General features: G+C 41.9%; 1 protein-coding gene and 1 long non-coding RNA gene across 5 annotated transcripts; one reads left to right on the top strand and one right to left on the bottom strand.

Moving 5' to 3' along the window:
• Window positions 1-1,337: 1,337 nt before the first annotated feature.
• On the bottom strand, window positions 1,338-22,667 carry WHAMM (WASP homolog associated with actin, golgi membranes and microtubules). Of its 3 annotated transcripts, XM_073304044.1 has the most exons (11): window positions 21,906-22,666; window positions 21,175-21,285; window positions 17,217-17,390; window positions 15,669-15,819; window positions 14,871-15,040; window positions 12,506-12,671; window positions 11,293-11,480; window positions 9,301-9,387; window positions 9,115-9,210; window positions 6,393-6,837; window positions 1,338-3,293 (listed from the first exon to the last, which is right to left on the bottom strand). In XM_073304044.1, the coding sequence occupies exons 1-11, from the start codon at window positions 22,503-22,505 to the stop codon at window positions 2,998-3,000; spliced, it is 2,484 nt and encodes an 827-aa protein (XP_073160145.1). In that variant the 5' UTR covers window positions 22,506-22,666; the 3' UTR covers window positions 1,338-2,997. The 3 variants fall into 3 exon arrangements, with proteins under 3 accessions (XP_073160145.1, XP_073160146.1, XP_073160147.1); XM_073304045.1 differs by lacking the exon at window positions 9,301-9,387 and having other exon boundaries at window positions 21,906-22,667; XM_073304046.1 differs by lacking the exon at window positions 21,175-21,285 and having other exon boundaries at window positions 21,906-22,665.
• LOC140894987 (uncharacterized) lies at window positions 6,437-18,979 on the top strand. 2 transcript variants are annotated; one of them, XR_012154018.1, is made up of 3 exons: window positions 6,437-7,068; window positions 13,266-13,363; window positions 18,276-18,979. It is a non-coding gene; the product is annotated as an uncharacterized lncRNA (long non-coding RNA). The 2 variants fall into 2 exon arrangements; XR_012154017.1 differs by lacking the exon at window positions 6,437-7,068 and adding an exon at window positions 7,384-7,452.
• Window positions 22,668-22,782: the final 115 nt, after the last annotated feature.

Here is a 22,782-nt window from a genome sequence, read left to right as displayed (position 1 = left end):
TTCCTGTTTTCCATGAAGAACTACACTCAAAATAAAGGACAGTGCAATATTACAGATGCAAGTTCTAAAGCAACGCCAGACCCTAGAGTAGGACACAAGCTTAAGTGAGGCACCTCCCTTTATGTAAGTTTGTGCTTGCTATAACAAAGTGAAAGGGAGAAGGTATGACAAGAGGATATGACTGTTAACCATTGGCTGGAGTAACTTTCACAGTTGTTAGATTAATAAGAAAAGCAAAGGACCAGATCCCCAGCTACCTGCAAATCAGATAGCTGCATTGAAATCAAGTGGGGTTACATCCATTCACACCAGCTACATCTATGATCCAAAGTGTGTAAGTGACTTGTTTTGATAAAAGAACCTTTCCAGAGTGGGAGATTCTGTTGCTCCTAACAATGCCCCGGATATTCTTTGTTTAAAAACAACAAATTAAGCTGAAGCTGGTACCTTTTTGTCCGCCATAATAATACTGAAAAACAAATCAACTCATCTGCACAGATGTGGCATGCCAATATTTTCATCAGCTGGAGTCATTACCAGTTGCCTTTAGTAGTTCCCCCTCCACCAAGCTGTTGTTTGCTGCTTAGTATATATAGGCCTAGATTTCACAAAGCCGGCATCTCTTGTTGTCGCATGATGCCTCAACCCAGATTTAGAACCTTCTAGGGCATAATGGGATATAACTCAAATGCTTTTAACTTTATAAAAAAAAGGAGAAAGAATTTTATAAGCTGTTTTTCAAAAACCACCTAGACTCTAAGAACTTTTTGAAAAATGCAAGAGATTTGTGAAAAGTCAAACTTCTTTAGCTTTCTCCCCCCTCAACATCCTTATTGAAGATCCCACTCCCCTCCTCTTCACCCCAATTGCAGTAGTTTTGCCTTGCTGAATCGTCAACAGCTTCCATTAACGTGGTGTCCTGTGGCTCTTGTTCAGAGCTACATCACCAGTCTCCATGGCAGAAGAACAAGGAGTTAAGGCTACCATCCTTCCGCATTTGCCACCAAATTACAATACAAAAATCTTTGAGAAAGCAAGGGCATTTAGCTGCCCTTATTGTGGCAGAGCACAATCATTGTAAGGTTGCCACTTACTACAAAAAAGGCAGTTGTCAAAAATTTTGAGGCACCAGGCTTAAAGCTTTGCATTGAAGGAAATAAGGAATCAGTAACTTACATGAAACTATCGGTAGTTTTAAAAATGAGGATAAACGATATCCCATCTGTAGTGTAAGGTTTTGCTTTTAATCAAAGTCCAGTAGAAGCCCCAAGAACAAAACTTGATTCATTTGTACGTATCATCATCAACCCAAGATAAAATAAGGTCTATAAATATAGTTTAGTTGTATTTTTTTAATAGTTGGGTTCCAGGCATAATGTAAATACTTGCCACTTATTATCAGGCTGATTCAACTACTATAAAATTATAAGCACAGATATAAAAAGTCTCATTTTCCCCACATAGAAGTGCAACAGCACCGTATTACACTTCCGGATCCCAGAAAACGCAGTACATAAACTATTTTGGCATCCTCTCCTATGCCAACAATTCACTATGATTGCTGGAGTATTAAAAACATTGTGCTTCAAAACACTTTAAGCATTAAAAAGAAACACAATCATGTACGTTTGAAAGCACATTATTTTCTTAGCTCATTGCTGAAACAAACTTTCAGTAATTTAATACAGTAGTGCTTATTTCAATATCCAACATTCCTCTTTGCAACCATGAGTAAGGCTACGTTTTAGTCACGGTATTTTTAGTAAAAGTCATGGACAGGTCATTGGCAGTAAACAAAAATTCACAGCCTGTTACCTGTCCATGACTTGTACTATATATCCCTGACTAAAACTTGGGTGCTGGGGGAGAGGGGCTGGCTCGGGTCCTGGAAGCAGCCGGCATGTCCCTGTGGCCCCTAGGTGGAAGCGCGGCCAGGGGAGCTTTGCACGCTGCTCCTGCCCTGAGTGCCTGCGGGGCAGCTCCCATTGGCTGGGAACCGCTGCCAATGGGAGCTGCAGGGACAGCGCCTATGGGCGGAAGGCAGTGCATGGAGCCACCTGGCCGTGCCTCTGCCTAGGAGCCCCCCCCCAAGAAAGCGCCACCCAGAGCCCTCACCCCTTCTGCACCCCAAACCCCTGCCTCAGCCGTGAGCCCCCTCCAAAAAACTCCTGCTGCTGTTGCTGGGGGAGGAGGGGCACCATGGCCCAAGACTGCCCCAGCTGGTGTGGCTGGTCCAGGGACCAGCCGAGCTGCCCAGGTGGTCCCCAGGCCAGCTGCACATGCCACTGCAGAAGTCACAGAGGTCCTGGAAATTCACAGAATCCATGATTCCGTGACAGACTCGCAGCCTTAACCATGAGTACTGAGTCCTTCCCTAGCGCAGGCCTTATAATGTCATGGTAAATTGTTATTTACTAATGAGTAGCAAAGCCCTTATTCACAAATGTTGAGAGTAATCTGTATTATGGACAATACAGAGTTCAAGGAAAACAGGCTCTGGAGATAACAATGTGAAGAATTTCGAACTGCTTTAAAATGATCTCTCTGGATTTGTTTTTGCCTTTTCAATGCCAGGATTTTTTTTTCTTTTTTGAGTCTGAAGTAGATTTTCTGTTAATTTTCATTATTAAAAAAAGTTTGCAGTCGCTTTTTTATTGACTATGCAGTAGTCAGCACCACAAAGTAATCTGGAGATTGTGTTCCTGGATTTAGCTCCCTGTAGCTACACAGTCTGCCTGAGTGAGCTGGAATCTCTTGTTAAGACATGAGAATATATTTTAAACCTATGCTTTGCCTGTATCAACAAAAAATACTTAACCTCTGCAAAGAATCAACAGGACTGTTTAAAATAATATACAGGAGCTTTTGAACTATCATGGGATTAGTTCTCCTGTGCATGCGCACGCATTCATTTTTCCAAAGACAGAATGCAGCTTCTAAAGTGTGCAAACTGATGAAGACAACATTCCAGTCAATACATCTCTTGCTCTAAATCAGTTAACTGTCCCATTCTCCATTATTGTGATCACTATTTTCATCCTCTTCAGAGTCAGCAGACACTTTTTTAATTCTCTGGATGGCTGCCTTTATGCTTCTCTCCAGTTCATTGTCGGATCCTTTACTGATAGCTTTCTTGGAATCTTGATTCACTTTCCTTAGCTTAACTCCTTGCCGTATAGCAGAGAGGATGCTGTCTTTTATAGAGGCATCTGAAGGTGACAAACTGGGCTGTTCCACTTTACGAAGAAGAACTTCACCACGTTTTAAAGAAGCCAAAACTTCATCCATGGATCCTATGACAGATCAAATCAAATTATTATACTCAGAAGGACAAAAATAGCTAGCGTGGGGGGATATGAAACCCTGTAAGATTGTTTACGTTATTTTCTTTTTTCTCTAGCAGAGATTTAAGGGGAAAGTACTGTCAGTTCTGGCATAGATTGTCCTGGGCTTCAACCATGTCACTCACAATATTTGGAATTGGGCAGCTAAAGCTCTTGAGTTGAGAATCTAGCCCCCTTCGTCAGTACACAAGCTCGTGTGCTGTGCCTGAGGAGAAATTATACACAACGGAAGACACATTTTTCATTACAGTTTTACGTCTACATGTTTTAAAAATAATATTGCTGAACACAAAAAAGCTATTCTGTACGAGAACCAATCTAGTTTCCCCCTGCTTGCTTTGATGCCTGCTGTAACTGCCAATTGTGTTTTTCCTCAAGGAAGATAAAAAAACAGATGAAGGTTACAGCATAAGGGCTCGATCCTCCTGCACTTGTGAAGGTCATGGGAGTACTGCCATTGACCCCAGTGGGAGCTGGATCAGGTTCTAAGCAAGCAGGGGGATCTTTTGTGTGTTAATTTTGAAAATAACTCAGATCTGAGTGAAAACATGGTTTAAACGCTGAGTGTTAGTTTCTGAACTTAAGGATCACATTGTGCAAGTTTCTGGCTACATGCTTCTCTCCTATTTTCTTAGTACTCTGGCATCAGCTCATGTTTCTCTTCTTTTGTTGGACTTTTTGTTGATGACCTCAGACTCAATCAGCAAGGGGGAGGTCTCCTTTTCTAGCACTCAAGAGAGGCAGTCTCCGTACATCAATAGGCCCAAGCCCTCTGCTGAGCTGCTCACAGTCGGGAGTACTTCTTCATGTGCACTACAATGAAGGCTGTGTGACTAATTCTTCACACACTGTACTGAGAATGTAATACAGTACTGAACTCTGTGCAGTCCTTTGGGACACTGAACTGCAGATGCCAGGTAAGGACTCAGCAAAAACTAATTTTACTTCATACACACCCTTCTAAGTCAAATTTAAACTAAGTCTGCTGATGAAGACACACTGCCTGATTAAAAAGGCCTTTTAGATTGATAATGTTAAGACAGGTGCTCATTTTACTGTTAGCATTTTAAAAGGAAAGTATGCTAATACTTTAGAGCTAATTTGTGAGAGTCCAAATATCATATGTGCTGCATACAAATCTATCTAAATACTGTACTCTTCCAAAAATCTGAATTAAATTGTATGAAAGCCTTCCATATTAAGAATCTATGCAGGCATATTTTACATGCAAAGGTTTTGAATAGCTAAGTGGAGCTTCATAAACAAGTTGCTAGTGCGACCTTATCAGAATGCCCCAGTGTTCATTTGGATACTATTACAGCAATTAAAATGCTGGCTTTTTTCTTTAAAGAAATGTAAGATTAAACAACTTCTAAGCGACAACTTTTCTGAATTTTAATTTTTGAACGTATCAAAAATGTATAGTTTGAGTAGTTAAAGCTAGAAAACCCAAGGCTTTGTTTATGCAAAAATAATAGAGCATTATTAGCTGTGAATGATTTTAGCAAAGCAGTTCCTATAGAAAAAGATCAAAATTCTTCTCTTGCATGCAATTCTTGATGCCAATCACAGCCACATGCATGCATCTATGGGCAGCATTTATCCCATGACATTACTGACTGAAGTCTTACCCTACTGGTCTATGGACCTGCAGCTAAGACAACTTTTCACAGCACCTTGGAAGAACTGAAGACACTGAACAGGCAGTCCTGCCTGTGGTGAACTGAGTGATTACAATGGTTGGACAGATGTATTGTGAATATTTTGAAAAAGGAAAGGTGTGCACCACATTTAAGGAATTGCTTCACTGGAAGTGCAGTGCAGCTCTGTAAAGCGTCATTGTAGAACTGCTGTCTTCCTACTTACATCTGTTCCCTGGGAGTACTCAAAATATCGTATCTACTTACTTTAGTTACAAAAATAAGCCTGTTCGCAAAAAGTGTCCAACACAGTTATGGGGGTTTGCTGAGTTATGTTCTCAGACATTGGTCAGAACTGTTAATTAAGTTCCAACAGCAAAAGTCAGCCTTTGGTTACACCTGTGCAACCCCATCAAGGAGGACAATGGTGTCACACAGAGCAGAACTTGATTGCAGGAACTTTTCCTGTGACCAATGAACGATCTAGAAAAACAGACAACTTGACTTTCAGACCCTGGGTGGAGTTTGTACAGAACCACTTACAGTAACTCTTACTTGGAAGCCAAGCAAATCTCAACTGGTCACACAAACATGGAACCCCATAAGCTCAGAGTTTGGGTAACATCAGAGTACAGTAAACATTCATATTGCATAAACAGTCAACATTAAAGTGCAGGATTACTGGGAATACAAAGCTGCCCAATGCTGCAGTCTGCCTGAGTGTGTCACGAATCTTAACACACACATGCCTTCTCCTAAGATTATGGCAAGAGCTTGTTTGGGAGAAAAGGGTTCTGCCCAACGTACGATGCTAAAAGTGCCACTGTAGATCCAGAACCACTCCCCAGAAGTCAATGGGAGTTTGGGTTCATATGAAAGGAAGAGCAGGTGGTGAATTTGGATCATTATATCTGAACTGCAGAACTGGCAATAAGAATTGTTTATATTAATTTTTAAAAGAAGCTGTTAATAGTTACACTTCTGGCATGCGAAGCAAGAGCGGAACTGTCATTTTAGCAGAGACTGAAGCCAACATCATTTTCAAGTAACCAGTGATCTTGGGAGCCCAACTTTTGACAGTGATTTCCAGAAAGCACTGAGCACCCATCCTCTGAAAGTCAGGTCCCTTTGAGATGCCTCAAAATCACTAGTCACTGCTGAAAATCTTGGCGTGGGTGGACAAGTGCAGGAGAAACGCATATATTGACAGCTGGTTCATTGAGAGGTCCATGGTAATGGCCCTTGTCTCTGGGAGCAGAGTTATTGAAGATTTTCCTAGCCCACAGCAGAGACAGTAGTTGTGGAGAACCTCTGCTTCCTGCAACAATACTCCTTACTTCAAGAGGCTGGGCGAGAGGTCAGAATGCCAAAGGAGGAGGAAAAGATCAGTCAGCATTAGTGTAGTTACCTGTACAATTATTTACAGATCTTTTGGATGAGTCATCTAGTCTCCGTGCTGCGGCACTCTCCATAGAGCCCTCCCTGTTGAGGGGAAGCAGCTGGTCTCTGGTTGTCACTGGTGTCTTTAAGGGCAGAGGCTGGCAGACCGGAAGTGGAGGAGGAGGAGGCGGCGGCAGTGGTGGCAGAATCAGCCCCTCATTCTGCTTTTGTTGCTTTGGGTCACCGGCAGGAACAAAAATCTGGACAGGGATGTCTGCTGGGATATTCCCACATGCTGCTTTTAAACCTCTGGCTTGTGCTGGCCGAGTGCTTTTCAGCTGCTTTGGGGATGGGCGAGTTATTGATACAGGCTGAGGGGACAGCGCTGGAGTCGGACGGGAAATACCTTGCGGCTGCTTGGGGATGTGAGGCTGCGACAGAGATGTTTTTAGCACAAACTCAGCTGGACACTTCTGCAAAGAAAATGAGAAGTCAGGAGTTAACATCCCCATCGTATTGGTAAAAACAATGTATGCCGAGGAAAAGACTGCATGCAGGAGCCAATACCAGACACACAAGCCATGCAAGAGAAAAACCTTGTTTTTTTGATTTGTCACACTTTGGGATAAAGCAGGGAGGTGACTAAAGAACAAACATTGTTGCAATTGAGATGGGAAGCCTTGGGAGATGAGACCACAGTCAGGGTGGGTCTGCTCTCTTGACTTAATAATGTTGCATCCCTTTACAACTGAGGTTCTCAACCAGAGGTACATGTACCTCTGGGGGTACGCAGAGGTCTTCCAGGGAGTACTCAACTCATCTAGATATTTACCTAGTTTTACAACAGGCTACATAAAAGAACTAGCAAAGTCAGTATAAATTAAAATGTCATACAATGACTTGTTTATACTGCTCTATATACGATACACTGAAATAAGAAAAGGAGTACTTGTGGCACCTTAGAGACTAACAAATTTATTTGAGCATAAGGTTTCGTGAAGTTAGTCTCTAAGGTGCCACAAGTACTCCCTTTCTTTTTGCGGATACAGACTAACATGGCTGCTACTCTGAAACCTATACTCTGAAATGTAAGTACAATATTTACATTCCAATTAATTTATTTTATAATTGTATGGTAAAAATGAGACTGTCAGCAATTTTTCAGTAATAGCGTACTGACACACCTTTGTATTTTTATATCTGATTGCGTAAACAAGTAGTTTTTAAGTGAGGTGTATCTTGGGGGTACGCAAGACAAATCAGATTCCTGAAAGGGGCACAGCAGTCTGGAGAGGTTGAGAGCCACTGCTTTACAACACTAGTGCTTGTCACAGGTTCTCTGGCCCTTCTCTCTCAACCTGGTGCTAACTTATACAAGTGGACTAAAATAACCACTTTGATAGCAAAAATCCTTGCTATGGAAACTAATGTGGGTGTCACAAACAAGAGGTTTTGTCTTTCCTGTAAAAATAAGCAGACGTGTTTACAGTTTTAAAAGGAGTGAGATTTAAATTAGATACCGAGCCTGATTTCCAGCCTAGCCTCCCACAAGTGGGGGAAAGGAGTATGTTCCACGTATTCTAATTAAACAAAATGGGGAAGACTATCTTCTCTTTGCTAGGTTTTACATAACCATAGGCAAACTACTTAAAAGGGTAACAATGTGAGATGGTTCCATCTGGAGGGTGAGAAGATGAGATTTCAGGTTCTTACAAGAAAGGAAAACTCTAATGATTAGCTTTCTTAAGTAAAAACAAAACAAAAAACTCAAAGTGAGATGTACCTTAATTCACGCTTAACTGCAAGAATGTGTGTGCATACATATATATGTATATGTTTTATTCTTCACCTAACTCAGCAAATGGATCATGATGGATTAATTCTTAATGATTTCACTCAGTATTCAATGGTCAGAAATGCTAAAGACCATCCACTACTATCCTACACACATGTTCTTCTCTCAGATTGTCCATTTAAACACTGAGAGCCAGGGGTTTAGAAGTCCTTAACTTACAACTCAGTAAACAGTTTACTGTACTTCTGCATACTAGTCACTGAACAGAATAGAGGTATAGGTAATAGCAAACATTTATAGCTTCAGACGTGTCCTATGTCAATTGTGGTTACCATCACAAGATACTCAAGACATTTTAGTCCAGATTTTCAAACTCACATGCCCACTTTTGTGTGCCCAGTGCATACACACAAATCAGGCTTATGTGTGCACCAGAACATGAAAACCAAATATTGAGATACATGTGCCACATTTCTTCTTAACACCTGAATTCTCCACAACTGTATCAACTTTACTGTCTTCACTAAGGGTCAGGTCTCCACTCCATCTGCCAAGTGCCCATTGGCATGTATGGGAATGACACATGCCTCCTGAGAGCAGCTTAACCCTCCCTATAAGGCTATTTCTTAAGCAAAGATGCAGATAAGTGATTGTGGAGGTTTTCTTAGGGGGTAGGAGGAAGAAAGGAAAAGCTGTTGCCTTAAATTCTGTTCATAGTGAGCAAAAGCCACTGCAATACTATTCTTACCCTCTCCGGGGTAAAGTATGAGAGTCCACAATAGTGTTACAAAAGTGGCTCAATGATATTTAAAGAATGTTGTAAAGGTCTAGTGACTAAACTATATTTAAGAGGAAGGACTCTTTCCCTCCCCTGTCCACTCACATTAACTTACATGGCGTCTTCATAGTCATACATCTCTTTTTAACATGTTAGTACGTTATTTACGGTACTTGCCTCTTTGAATGTTTTTAGCCTCTCCAGTGTTTTCTGGCGTTCCTGGCTTATCCAAGCTTTTTTCTTTTTCTCTTCCTCTTTCATCTTGTCTCTTTTCTGCATTTAAAGACAAGCAAGTAAACAGGTATGCATGCAAATGTGCAGCTACACAGTCTCTGCAAGAAATGTTCCTTTTTTTGTACTCACTAGCTGGATGCTGTGATGCTGATGGAAGCGTTTTGTGTTTTCTTGTGCCTGCTGTAGTCTAAACCGGTGGCTCTCTTCGCACTGATCCTGGTGGAACAGCATAACGCAGGCAAACCTTAGTTAGTTCACTTAAGAAGTGCGTGTGTGAAATATGTGCTACCAGAGGAGTTGAAAGGTCCATTACATAGGGCCTTGCCTTGTCCTGCCATGTAGGAGTCCCAAGTTCAGCAGACAATGCATCAGGCCCTAAGAATGGAAGTCTGTAGGAATCTTTGCACTGACTTCAGTGGAGTTTGGATCAGGGTCTTAGTCTTTCACTGCCCTGAGCTGGCAGACTGGGCTAAGGAATGCTACAGAGGAAGCATGTTCAGCCTTTCATGGGAGGGGGGCATCTTACATTGCTTCTCTCCCCTGCAATCCATTCAAAAACAGCACTGATGAGCGCTGAAGAAACTGTATCCACCTGGCCTCAGCCAGAGGGATGGCGGAGATGTGAGGGAGGAGACACACGGAAGGAATCGGGATTATAAGTTACATGGAAACTCCCTCTATTTCCCTCCACTTGACACCCCGCCTCGCAACATTTCTTATATATAAAATTACAGATGAATCATGCACATATAGCACGGGGAACGTTTAACAGTACAATACTCTTCAACAGGAACAGGTCAGAGAAGACACAGGCTCATTATATTCTGCCCGATTCACCATTCAGTCATTTATTTGTCACTGTCCACATGGAGGATTTTATCCATGCGGTCGGTTAGGCATTCACAAATCAGCTGGGGTTTGGCCTCAATGTTAAACAACAGAAAGAGAGCAATTAAGTGAATGAAAACAGAAGCAAAATATGTTCTTTGCCAAGGAAGTGGTCACAAGAGATGCTGTTTTCCAGGCGTATCTCTAAAGAGATTCTTCTAGCTCTTCTTTAAAAGAGAACTAGATAAATTCATGGAGGTTAAGTCCATTAATGACTATTAGCCAGGATGGGTAAGGAATGGTGTCCCTAGCCTCTGTTTGTCAGAGAGTGGAGATGGATGGCAGGAGAGAGATCACTTGATCATTACCTGTTAGGTTCGCTCCCTCTGGGGCACCTGGCACTAGCCACTGTCGGCAGACAGGATACTGGGCTGGATGGACCTTTGGTCTGACCCAGTATGGCCATTCTTATGGCTCAGTCTAGAGGGGGATAGGAAGCTGGACAGATAGGACAAACTCTGTTTTCTGAATATAGTTCAGTATGGTTACATGGGTGTAAACGAACCAAATGCATCCCAGCAAGCTTTGAGGGCTGTGAGGGCCAATTGTGACCTCATTGTCTTTCCACTGTGCTGCTCTCACTGCAACTAACACAAATACGAAACAGTGAGTGAACAAAAAACCCACCGAAATGAAAAGGCTGGACAGATTTGCAGCAGCAACTCCCTTCCGAATGACCATCGCCCTCAAAGCTAAAGAAGGAACCACGGCACTGCATTTGTTGTTTGTACCTGCAGTCTTGACAGTCTGGGCCAGATTCTCTCCTGCCCTTTGGCTGCTTTCTGCCATACTGCCAGGGAACAAGCAGCCTAAACCTGGCATAGCCAGCCAAGGGAGGATTCTCCCCCATGTAGGTGGATCCTCTGGTGACACAGAGACAGTGTTACTGCTCTTAGCCCATACTCCTTCCATCGTCTGGCAAGGGATCTGGCCGGGACTTCACTGCACTCTAGTAACTTCAGGTGTCTATCAACCCCTTGGGGTCATCAGCAGCCAGTGTAAGTTAGAGCAACTCTAACGTATCATGGGAGACTGTCCCAGAGCTGACCCAGGATCAGTGGAGCATGAAGCGGTCTCAAACCCCTGCCTCCTGACGAGACCCAGTACCTAGTCACATACTGTCCTGTATACTCCTCCTCCCAAAGCTTCCCTCATTGTTTTCCATCTATTCCTCAGCAAGCAGGACTTGTAGCATGAACTAAAGAAACTGCACAGCTCCAGGAGCACATTTACTTTTTTGTTCCTGAGGTAGGCTCGTCTCGCACAGATAGTCCCACGTTTAGCCTCCAGCCGCTGAGTCTTCAGCCTCAGCTTAGAGATTTCTGATGAGCAAGCACAATGTTGTCCCCCTGTCTGCTCAATGACCTGGAGCTCCTCAGGATTTTCACAGGTATCATAGTAAACAACTTCATCCTGTTTCTCTAGAAAGGCAGTCAGCATTTAAAAAAAGAAAAGAGAACTCCAGAGTTCCTTAAATGTTTAAATACTTCGAGAGCTAATGACACCTTAAAAGCCAATGTAAAAGACAAGTAGTAATTTGTTAGACAGAACAATTTTAAACAAAGCGGAGTACTCTTACATATATTCAGCTTGATCCTGCAAACACTTAATGCACACGTCACTTGACTCCCATGAGTAAAGCTACTCGTGTTTGCAGGATCAAGCTTATGCTCCCACTCTTGCCATCACTTGGTTTCCTATTTAAAATGTCTTCTTTTTTAGGATAACATGTAAAACTTTTCATTCACTGATTGGAGTCTCGTGGCAAACTAACAAGTGTCATGAGACAAAACATTAAGCAGTTGATTCTACTACTAAACAACAATGGACAACATTATTTCACCTGATGCTGTACTTACAAATAATGGAGAATACTTAACATGGATTGGTATGAACATGAGAAATGTCTAACACGGTGTGTCAAACATATACAGTAGTTTACAAAAACAACAAGAATGCATCAGTACTTGAGAAGTATCAAATTATTATCACTTCTTTTTGGTTTTAATATTTTGTGTTTTGCAGATTTACTGTAATTCAGCTGCAGTTCGACACTTTCAATATTAGGACCCAATTGTTAATGGGTTTCCTTAATTTTGTCAGTCTGTACGCACAAAACAGGTAATTGTAGGACCAGAGACACACATGCACATACAGTTACTTGTTTTATACATGCAAAACAGATGCGCACACACAACACAGAGGCAGTTAAGACGGTAAGTTGTCAATGTGGGCCCTTAATGTCTATTTATCAAAAAGTGTTACCAAATTTGCTTATTAAGGCAACAAATCAAAAGTTGCTTCAGCACCAAGAAAATCCAGTAATGCTCCCTTGGAATCAAGAGCCAAGTAAGGGTGATCTGTTATTTTTTAATAGGATGTGTGCACCTCTGTGTTAGAACGTTTGGCTTTCTGCTTTTCTTTAAACCATGATTTTCTTTCTTACCTTTTATCTGTCTCCTTAAAGTGTCCAGCTGTGTAATAAGCAGCATTTCTTCATGTTTAAGTATCTCAAATTGTACATCATACAATTCCAGTTGGGTTTCATAATACTCTATTTCCAGCTTCTCTACTAGAGCTATATTCTCCTCTTGTTCATCAAGGTTTTCCATCTGTATGTTTCCGAACAAGAGAAAAAAAACAAAGAATCGGGGAGAGAATACACACAGACACACTCCAAGGTTAGCTTTATACGCTAACATGCAGATGAAAACAGCAGGAGTAAAAACAACAGACTGACTACTTAGTCATTTCAACTGAGAACAGATGGTTGATTCTAAAGGTGGCCAGCAAAAGGGAGACATGAGACATAGCTCTGGGCCCTTTTTTTGTCACTTATTTATGAATGAATGAAGACCAACTGAAAGAACTGTGTGCAATGTATAAATAAACTATAGCTGAAAGCCTGTGCTGTTGCATGGGTGGAATTTGTCAAGTCGTGTGTAAAAAAGAGTTGAAAATGGCTGAGAACTTAAAAATTGGACAGTAACAAACCACAAATCCCAGTGGTGATTAAATCTGGTATACTCTGAACTAAAAGAACTCTCAGCCATGCTTGTAGCTGTTTCATTGCTTCTCACTGACTGACTCAACAGACATTTTAGGTTTCAGAGAGACACAGTGACAATCCTGGAATCTTATTATATAGATAAAAAAATCCCACCAACCTAAACAGGTTTTTTTCCAGCTTGTTTTTTCTCCTTTAGTAATTAAAATCTTCCCAGGACAACTCTCTATGGCAACTGGAGAGCTAGAGAAATGATGACATCACAAGTTCCAAGAGACTGAATGATGAGCAATTAAGGTATGTTTAGTTGGACTGTTCATCACTTTTTGTATATGTTTTGTTTTTGTTAACACTTCTTTAACTCCAATGCCTACTAAACACAGCTGCTTTGTGTGTAGATCTAAGGGACATGACTGGGCACAGTCATCACGTGCAAAAATTCTGACCACAATGACATGTGCTTAGCTACCAGAGCGATGGGCACAACAAATGCTTTAGACAGAGATGGTTGGTTTTCTGAAGCAGAAACTGAAAGAGGTAAAATAGAATCTCATTAACCAGGAGTTCCTGTTAACCATTCATTTAAAGAAAAAAATCTCTTAGGGCCTCATGCAAAATGTATCAAAGTCAAGGTGAGTCTTTTGATCGGGTCCTTAAAAAGCAAAGCTTTGAATTTTAAAGGTCTGTACATGACCTCCAGTCACAAGGGCCTGTATCACATTGCTTGCTTGGACATGCATGTGCAGCATTTGATTTTACAAGACAGAATCAAGATCAAGGACTGAAACCCAAAGCCTGTGTTATTTCAAAACGAAATACAACAAAAATGGCCAAACAAGTGCTGTGAATCAGTGCTCCACACACTGATCAGAGATAATACAATAGTAGTTAATTATTTCCAGTGGTCTATTGTGGATTTTACTGATGAAAAGCTCTGCCCAATAAAAATACCACCCGGTATGCATGACTCTGCATCACAAATATTTTTTTAAATTAATAGAATATTGTGCCATTCATAAATTTCCCCCCCTCTCTAATAAGGCTAACAACAGTTCTCCACTATGCAGAAATCTATTATAAAGGACCTTTTATAAAACACAAATGCATTGGTCTTAAGAACAACTGGAGACAGTGTAGTATATTACACTTGGAAAATAAAAAAAAGTCGGAGAACTGTAGTAGTTAGAGACAGTATCATTTTGAATTTTTATATTAGTAAAGGCACAAAATTTTCCATTTCTGATGCAGTGCTATTAATATATCGTGAATTATTATAAGTTATTCCTCTCTGAAAATACCTCACTTCTCAATCTTAACATTGAAAAGTGAAAGTTCTTTTAAAAAGGTAAAAACAACACTTTAATTTGTAACTTTCTTCTAAGCACGCCTCTTCCCACATCCCATGCACACTTGGTGGGGGAGTAGTAATTAAAACAAAAAAACAAAACAAAAAAACCAGGAGGAAGTGTGCATTTCTCCACAATTTCAAAACAAGAAGTTTTGAAAATAAAAAAAGGGGGAGGTGAGCCTTTTTTGTTTCAATTTAAAACAACAACGACTAAAAATTTGTCAAATAAGTTGGGGGGAGAGGAAGGGGGAGGTTCCCCACACAAAATTGTTTGAGGCAACAATGGTTGGTTTGGTATTTTTAAACAGTTCTACCATTCAGCACAGCACTCCACCACTCTGCGGAAATTGGCCTTTTGACCCTAAACATCTGCCACTGATTACAATGGGCTTTGGATGAGGTCCTTACATTGGAGTAACAGAAAAGAATTCAAGTCACTCTTTGCTAGGGTCTTACATTTTTCCGGATGTCAGCTCTCTTGTGATTCAGGCACAGTTCTCTCGCTCTCATGTGCTGAAGAGTCTCTTTTGCTAACATATACTTCAGGTGTTCTAGTCTTGGAGAAGCAGACGCCCAGGTGGCTTGGCCAAATCTCTTCTGATCTTGTTCCATCTGTTTGTGCATTGCTGCCAGATTAAAGGGTTGCAACAAAGCATCATAAATGCTGTGGCACTAATAACTTTCTTCAGGTCTTCAGTGGAGCGCATGAACTCTGCATGGTATTCAATATTTTGAGGGAATTACTTATGAATTGACTGTGCTATTTTGAATTTATAGGACTAGAAAAGCTGAAATCATTGTATTATAAATAAAGGTCTAACGTTTTGGTCACAAGTTCCACCATGCACATGATTAAATACAGCATTAAAAAAACCTCTGATTTAATTAACAGGATGAAATCCTTAATACTCTGCACCGAAAAAAATTAGAGTAAATATTTGTAAGAGGTGTTGTTTGTTGAGAAGCTTGTCAGCTGTAAATCTCAGGCCCGGCCGACAAACAAACTTGCACTGCTTTAACCAGTGGTGAGGTTTAAACCAATTTAGTCAAACTGGTGCAAGTTGTCATGCAGACACTTTTATTACTTATGCTGGAGACTGGCTCTTGCTGGCTCCAAGATGTGCAGCTGGGAGGGACTGCAAAGTGGTTCAAGGGTGTTCTCTTCCTATCTGCTGTCTTGTACTGAACACAGCTCAGTCACACTAGGGCATATGTGCCTTAAAGACAACTCTTCAGTAAGTTCTCCCTCATTACCTGCCAGTGCCATTACAGTTTCTTTGAAGTAGCTCACAGTGATGTCCTGAATGGAACACACCGCTTCTTCAGCTTGCTCGGTCCAGTCTTCAGCTTCTTTTTGCAAGGCTTCTATTCTTTTAGGGCCCAGCCTATCAATCTGTAAGGATTTCTACAAAGAGAGGTTATTCTTCAACCAAATGTCAATCATGACAGTGTTGTAACTCAGCCTGTACAATACAGTGGAAATTGTGCAAAGGCAGGCCATGACGGTTGTCATGACCTCTACGTCTACTGTAGTGAAGTGAGTCACTACTCATTAATCGAAGCTACCCTATTTTTTGTTCTCATTGCCAAAGAGCCACCTTTGTTCTATAACAATGGCTTGTGCATTGCTAGTTAGAAAAACATTGGATTCATTTATTTCTTAATGTTCACCTTCATCTTAAAAAAAAGTTACTTCTGTCTGAAAATGTTTATCTGTGACCAAGAATAACTCAAATATATTCTGTTCTATTTCAGTTACAGTGATATTTTCTATTTTCTCCTCACGTGTTTACTTCATGCATTTGACAGCGCTTTGCACTCTTATCTGTTTGTGAGGATCTTTCACACAGCAACAGGGTACGCAGAAAGATTTAAGAAGCAGGAAAGTGCATTTGTAAAATCCATAAAAATTGGCAGGGGAAAAGTGTGAGTGTAGAACCTGAAAATACTTTAAAAACAATTGAAATCTAGTCTAATATTCCATTTAAGATTTTAACATAAACAGAACAATTTTTTTTTTCCAGAGTTTGGTCCGTGAACTGCAGTCTTCACTTATCTCACCATAAATAAAGCAGCACATTGGAAACTGCAACACCTTGTGCATTGATCTTAGACTTTCAATTTGCAGGCCCAATATGATGAATTAATCATGATGTTATAGCCTTAACTCAGCATTACTTTGCTCCTGTTAGTTCCACCTAAGACATTATTTTAACATTTCTTTAACAGTGTATTAAAATGCAAAATCAAAGCAATGCACGATTGCCTTCCTTCAAAGTATAATACAATTTCAGGACACATCTGATACAAAAACACAAAATACTAACATTAGTTGGAATTTTCAAAAGTGAATAAAGAGCACAAGTCCTTCTGAAAATTAATACAACTGGTGTTCTTTTGTCGCTGAAGTCCCTGTAAACTCAGAATACCAGGAAAAATGCCACAGAGCTGAAGGTTTTTTTGCTTTAAAAAAAAACAAACAAACAAAAAAACCTCCGCCACCACACCCACAGTGGAGGAAACTAAACAGAGCATTAAGTTAAAGCTGGCGGAAGCCAGTGGATGAGATGCTATTCAAGCCTTTAGCACATGGATCTTATACAGGCTACTGACAACAACAAGTCAGCTTTAACTTTGAATTTTTCAGGTTTTTATCACATTACTCACAAGTTGATGAACTTGGGAATAAAGCCAATGAATATAAATCTTGGACATACTTGAGTAATTCATAGCCTAAATTGCACTGGGGCAGATGGAGTATATCACATGCCAGGAAGTTTGATCTCTTAAAGGAAAACCTACCAGGATTTCCAGTCTGTATAATGTTGCCAGTTCTCGCATATCTCTAAATGGCTGCAGTAAATATTGGTAGAATTGTGTTGCCATGGTAACTAATTCCTGATAAGCTTCATCTTCTTCTTCATAAACCTTCATTAAAGCCACCATTGTGTCAGCATTTTTATGCTTCTGTAGAACCTAATGGATAAAAGGTTTGTAAGTTAGCATTAGCCACAGTACATGCACATTTATCGGGAGAATGGACAGAAGGAGCACCACTGCTATACCTCAGAGCCTGCATTTTGTCTGTCTGTGTGTGTGTATTGTCACCATTGACACACGTGAGTGGAAAGAATGTGTCACTTATCATTAGATGAAATAGTCAAAAATTCCACTTACAAGAGATGTACTCAAGGCATTCAGCAATTACATCCAGCAGGAAATATCACCAAGGACAAACTCGTAAGGGCACTAATTGCTGAACGTTACATTAGAAGAATAACTATACAATGGTGCCTAGGACATTTTACTTTTTATTGTAAAAAAATTCTAAATTTTCACAGATGATTTTGTCATTGCCTATTATAAATATGGATGGCTTGCACAGTAAGTAGATGAGACACCATGTACACAAAGGACAAATAAGGGATATCTTCCCCTCCTCCCTCAAGACTACTAAACTCCTACTAACAAGAAGTGGATTTTGTATCCAGAGATCTGACTCCAGACACAAAGATACAAACTTTCATTTAAAAATACAGGCTTTTATTCCTGATAACTTCTGGAGCATATTATAGTTATGTTCCTAAAGCTGCAGTATCAGAATGGCATGTATGAACCTTTAACTTAATCTTAACTATGCCAATAATATGTATTTTGATTTTTAATTCTTTTAGGGAGGGACTTCCTCCTCCTACATGTCTGTAATGTGCAGCCCAGTCTCATTTAAGGCCTTTAAGTGCTACTGAAAATTTAATAGAATGCCAATAGATCACTGCATATTAGTCACTATTCACAAAATAGAAACAAAATCATGACATTTGCATGACACAATGTAACCCCCATTTATTTTTCTTATTTCAGGATGCTTGGGCAAAAGACCACCGAAGTTTTTGACAGTTGTGCGTGTTGCAAGAGAGAACCTGACAACAGCCCAGTCTGCGTGCCAATTAAACTAAGACCGGCTCCACAGGGAACCATCATCCTTACCTAGAAGGATGCTGGTTGTGATACCAAGCCTCAAAGTGTGGAAAGGAGGAAAAAAGAGGAGATACTCAGGAATGTGACAGGGAAATGAAGTCTTCTATGCAGGGAGGAAAAATAAATGGAAAATGTGGACCTGATCACGTTACTATTGAAAAAGGTGAAAATCCTCACTCTGTTCTGGCTACTTTATTCTGGGTAAAAGGGGTGGAGAGCCCTAAAAGCCCCAGTTTCAGACAGGAAATAATTGCCCCAATGCACACCTCACATGTCCTGACACAGGAGGGGCATGTTAGGGGCAAGGCCACACAGTACCGCTGAGATTCCAGACAGTGTTGGAGATCATAGGGCTGCCCCACGAGGCCGCTGTAACTAAGACACATTCCCCACAAGTGACTTTTGGCAATTTAATTATCTGTTTTTTCCGTTGTCCTAGCCAAGTGTACAACAAAGTTGGAATGAAAGCACAGTGGTTACCTTCATTTCTGATTCTCACATACAATGTGGGGGAGATGGAGTTTCATGTCGCTGATGGTGAACATTTATAATTGGGAGGAAATAATCAGTGAATATTAAAGACTACTCATGAGAACATTTTAGTTCATCTTAAGTTTTGTAAAACCCTCCAGTTATAAGACCTAATTTTCTTTTAATAGAGTCTGGCTGACTGTTAGCTATAACGGTTCAGTTGGCATTGCTATAATTGCAGGAACTCCACTTTGGAACAAAAAATAGATGAAGTTTCTATATATTTCCATGTGTCTTTGCTGGGCCCATTGTACAGGGGAAAGGAAGGTATTACAGCTCCAACTGGCACAGCAGACAGAAGCAGGATATATTTACTCTTGCTTCTAGTTCCACCTACACTAGAACTACCACCATTAACGGGAAGACTTGGCTATAACACGAGAAGGATGCTCTTGCATTTAAGACAAGCCAGGAGAAGACAGTTTTATTGACGGCTCTGCTCCAGGGGTCCGCTGTTACCTGGGGGAAAGTAACAGAACCTCAATTTCCTTCCCTCTAAAATGCGTATAAACAACCCATCTCACACTTGCATTAATTTGTGAGGCCACTAGAGACAACAGTGCTGTTTAAGGCATCCCCTGACATGGCTAAATTATTGTCTCAGATTGCAGTATAGGTGCAACTGAGCCATGGTTTCATCATGTTCCCAAAGCACGCTAAAGGCCTGCCAAAGTCCAAGGCTGTTGCATGGTTCAGAAACAGATTTATACAGTGTTTGCTCCAACTTAACAGAAAGACTCAACTGTGCTTTAATTGGGTCAGGAGGCAGATAGGTTGATTCTGGTGATCCAGTTACAGTCCTTTTTACTTATTAAAATGTAAACAGCATCTCCTGTGAGGAGAATGCACAAACATTCTTTATCATTCTGGAAAAATCTAAATTATTGTGTAAACAATGATGCACTAGGCTGTGTGAAAAATGAGGCCAAAAGCTCATTGTTTTAACCATCTAAAGAGTATAGTAATTGTCCTAAAACCCCCATATGTTATTGCTGTTAGGAAGTGGAATTTAGTTACTGCAAACACGGTTGTGTGGATGCAGCATAATTAGTCTTGAAAATTATTTTTAAAGGCTATTTTAAGAGTTATACCCCATCTGCATCTAGGTTACTAGGAACCATTTTTTAAAAAGTGATTTCTTAACACTGCTGAAAATATAAACATGACCCTAACATAATACATAATAAGGAACAGAGTTTCAATAATATTGCTTTGAAGTAGATAAGTATCTTTTTTTGTTGTTTTAATTGTCTGTTCATGAATCATAGTTGGCAGTTTTTCAGAAGGTGCTTTTATACGTATAGGAAGTAAGAACTTGTATCACCATTAGTTTGTGCACCAACTAGCCCAAAATCTCTCACTTAGGCATCCATAAATCAGGTATTTGGCACAGGCACAAGGCCACTTAGATACAAACTGCAAAATCTTCAGTTGCGTGCATGTACCAGTTGGTATTATACATAAATTAGATGTTCACAGACTTTTTGGGGAGGACGTAGTTTTAAGATTATGGGGCAATTAGTTCACAACATTATTTTGTGCTCTTATTTTTGGTAGACATTATTGTATGTTCTATAGGCACAGGTGGTGGATTTTCTTAGCTGAGGCATATTTTAAAAATATAAAACTTTGAGCATCTTGCACAATACTTATTATAGGACACTTGAAACTCATTTTCATTCCATATTCTTATAGATATGGCCTTTGGAATGACTGACAAATATTCAGAATACCTGAGCTTGGTGGCTTAGCTATTTCTGGATATAGAAGTGTTTACTCATGTAAACTCAAAGCTTAACGCTGGTCCAATATTCCACAGTGTCACATCCACATATTTGCATACTCTAAAACTTCGTTCTAGCATCAGACTAGATGACAGTATGGAAGAGGATGCATTACCGATTCAATGAGGAAGTCATCTACTAAAACAACGTATATATTGACTGACGAAGCACAGCCTAGGAAAATGGCATCTTCAGGAGGGTGTGATTGAATCAATAGTGCTACGGGATAGGAGTAAATTTACACTATGTCCAAATTTGAAGGGTTGGGATCCAACTGAAGCACCCCAAAAGAACTGAACAGTGTGGGTCTTTCATGGACATGTTAACTAACTAATCAAAAATACATGAATCTCCTTCAGTGGCTGCTCTTATAGTGACATCACACATTCATGCAGACATATAACATTCTCTTAAGAGCCCAAAAGGGCACATGAACAGGTTCTACTAGTGGTATTACTGATCCTTGCCTCATGCAGACAGCTACTGCATTTTAGTCTCCAGTGAAAGCCACCATGAGATGAGGTATAAGTGACCCGTCTGTATATCAACTTGTAAAGGCACATTGGGGATGAAAAGTGCTATGTAAAAAGAAGTAGAGCTCAGAGCCATGTAGTGCATTACGATATTGGTCTAGAGAGGTGTAAAATTATGTTCAAAATCAGGCTAAGCCCGCCAGGCACTGCTGAAGTCACTCAGTCCCTTTCAGGCCACATGGTTGTGTTTCATGGCTTCGGATAGTGATCAAGCAAAAGCCATTGAATTTCACATGTTCCCCACCCAAAAAAACAACCAAAATGGCAGGTCTGGCTATTGGTCAGTTTTAGCCTGAAATCCAAACGAAAATGAACGTCAGACTAAAGGTCCATCTAGCCCCGCGTGCAAGTGGCTTGTACTAACCCTACCAAAACCACCACGTGTGGTGTGGCCCCTAGTCCCTCCAGCCCAAAGGCCGTACCATGGGGGGCCTGCTGGAGAGTCTGGGTTGCCCATGTGTTCAGGCTTCACCCACGCGCCTGTGACCAGGTGACCAATGGTAACTTCGGAGCTGGGAAAGTGCCACAGCCCCAAAGGCACGTGCCATACCAATGGCATGGAGAAATCCCCAGGCCTGCTTGGGCACCTACCCTGGGGGTCCCAGTGCCAGCCACTCAGGGTCCCATCACCCCCACCCCCAAACACCCCGCCCAGGAGTCTGTACCCTCCGCAGGGCCTCCTTGGCCCCAAGCAGGTGCCCCTTCAGGGCCTTCCTGCGGAACTCGTGCAGGTTCTCGAAGTACTCGGCCTCCTGCTGCTGGTCCTGGGCGAAGAGCGAGTCCAGCACCACCCTGCGGCCGCACAGCTCCAGCGCCCACCCCAGGTAGCGCTCCAGCCCGCGGCACAGCGCCTCCAGCTCGGCCTCCTCCAGCTCCGGCCCGCTGGGGAAGAGCAGCGTCCACAGGCTGCCGCTGCTCTGGCCGGGCAGCACTGGGGGCAGCTGGGGGAAGCAGGGCTCCAGCCGCTCGCTCAGCGCCGCCAGCTGCTGGTGCACGCCCAGCAGGGCCTGCGCCGAGAACAGGCCGGCCCAGCTCTGCTGCTGCTCGCGAGCCGGCGTCTCCTCGCCCCCTTCCCCGGCTGCCCGGCCGGCCGCCCCGCGCTGCTGCTCCTGCAGGGTGCGGTTGTGGCAGGTCACCGCGAACTTGCTCTCGACCTCGTTCCAGCCCACGAGGAAGCGCAGCTTGTGCGGCTCGGGCTCGGCGAACGCGTTCTCCCGGATGGCCACCCAGCCCTCCAGGCTGTCGGGCTGCGGCTCGGCCGCCATGGCCCAGCCCGGGGCAGGCGGCTCAGAGCCCGGCCAGACTGCCAGAACCGCCGCCCGCGGGCTCCTCTCGCTGCCCCCGCCCGCGGGCCCCAACGTTCCGCCCCCCGCTACTTTGTATCACCCGGAGCGAAACAGAAAGTGACATTTCTTAAAGGGCAGCGCGGGGAGGGGGAAGAAGTATGCGGGAGGGATAGACGTCACCGGAGCCGCTGCTTTTGATTGGTTTCTTGGCCTGGGGGAGGAGCCAAAGAGTTGCCCTAGGAAGTGGAGCCCATTG

This window comes from Lepidochelys kempii, chromosome 10 (assembly GCF_965140265.1).
Source record: "Lepidochelys kempii isolate rLepKem1 chromosome 10, rLepKem1.hap2, whole genome shotgun sequence".
NCBI lineage: Eukaryota > Metazoa > Chordata > Testudines > Cheloniidae > Lepidochelys > Lepidochelys kempii.
This window is presented reverse-complemented; position numbering and strand designations above follow the sequence as displayed.